Consider the following 1,622-nt stretch of genomic DNA (forward strand, 5'->3'; position numbering starts at 1 on the left):
AAAAGAAGAAATGGATTTTCAAATGCATCTGTCAGCCACAAAAAAAGGAAGTCAAGTCAACGTGATGACAAAATGCGTACCCTGATCTCTTTCCTTGTTTTGGGGTTGAACTTGGTGTCTTTTGACACTCCTGGGATGATGTAGAGCCGCACCAGCTGGTCAGTGATTTTCTGCTCTATGTACATGTCTTTGCAAATGATATTCTTGATATCAAAGCCCGTCTCCTCCAACACCTGAAATACAGACAGTTGTTTTCGACTATGAACTAAAAGCATTAATTCTACATGGCTTTTGATGATTTCGCTTGGCCAAAGTGAAGCAGGAAATAACACGAGACTCACTTCACGGACTGCACAGTCATGAGGAGCTTCATCCTCATTAACTTTCCCCTTTGGAAAGCCCCAGCCGGACTTGGCCAGGTAGCCCTGAACAAGCAGTGCCTGAGGAGAGAAGATACACCAGCTAGCTGCAGCATGTTGAGTGGTGTTATTGAACAGCATGAGGTGAACACTGAGGACTGTGTCAGGGCATGCTTCACATCAACAGTATCTCTCTTCTTAAAGTAACGGATAGTTCATGAGTTAACTTTTCAACCTAATATGAAAGGACAAGATTGTTTTTAAAAGTTTTTAAAAAAATGCATTAGAATGGGAGTGCTGCAGTGTCACGGGGCACCTGGCATCTATTCTGCAATGAGCTTTGTCTGTTGGGTTTTCTTTCTTTTCACAGCACCCAGAATTCTCCCCTGGGGATCAATAAAGGATTATCTAATTATTTTAGCTGAAAAATGTTCAACTTTAGGGTAAAAACACTATGCTCTACACTGGAGCCCATTGGTGGATGAGGTCACTCTGACAGTTTGGTTCGGTGCAGACACGGAAGTGAGGGATGTAAGCAAAGAGCTAAAGACCAGGTAAGACTGTTTTCTTCAGCAACTGAGCTCATTCATAGAAATGTTTCCTAATGGTTTGTGTTGTTGGACGAGTGTGAAAGAACAACGCACGTTTTCGAGTGTTTCATCCAGAATGATTGCTCCATAAGTAGGTACACCCATCTTGTACTCCTTCCACTGCTCCAGGACTTTCTGCACATCCTCCCCATGTGGCAACAGAAACGGACAGTGATGGAAGAGTTTGTCGTCGTCAAGGAAAATACCATCAAATGACTTCAAACATGAGACTGAGGAGGTGAGAAGAAAACCTAACCGCTGATGTGAAATCCCTGGTTTCTTTTAGGTGGTTGTTATTACAATGAAATATAAAAGGTAAAAATGCATTTCAAGGCTCAAAAGGGGATGCTTTGGAATGTGTGCAGTTAATATCAATATTAATTAATACATTCATGCTAAATATGGACAAAAAAGGTGAAGGTTATGTAACATCATTGACATGGAAGGATATCTGCTTTGGCAAAGTCTCTTATCCCACAGTGAGGAGCTCCTGGAGTGTTCTGCATGCAGAAGTCCAGGTAGAACCAGTGGGCCAGCTCAATCTGGAAGCACACCCGGATAGCATTGTCCCTCTCCTCCATCGTGCAGGATGAAACGGCTGGAGAAACACAGCAGAGCACTATATTTTAACTTTTGCAACATTTTCTGCCTTAGAATCTTATGTTGTACTTCT

General features: G+C 42.4%; 1 protein-coding gene across 1 annotated transcript; it reads right to left on the reverse strand.

Annotated features, from left to right (window-relative positions):
* Positions 1–80: 80 nt before the first annotated feature.
* LOC121937860 (m7GpppN-mRNA hydrolase-like) lies at positions 81–1,547 on the reverse strand (the record flags this gene model as incomplete). Its single annotated transcript, XM_042481158.1, is given in 5 exon segments — positions 81–233; positions 342–440; positions 1,004–1,131; positions 1,401–1,531; positions 1,533–1,547. Coding segments are annotated over 5 exon segments (526 nt in total), but the record flags the coding sequence as incomplete, so codon positions are not given.
* Between the last annotated feature and the right edge of the window lie 75 nt (positions 1,548–1,622).

The sequence above is a fragment of the Plectropomus leopardus genome, unplaced genomic scaffold (genome assembly GCF_008729295.1).
Source record: "Plectropomus leopardus isolate mb unplaced genomic scaffold, YSFRI_Pleo_2.0 unplaced_scaffold27681, whole genome shotgun sequence".
Classification (NCBI taxonomy): Eukaryota; Metazoa; Chordata; class Actinopteri; order Perciformes; family Serranidae; genus Plectropomus; species Plectropomus leopardus.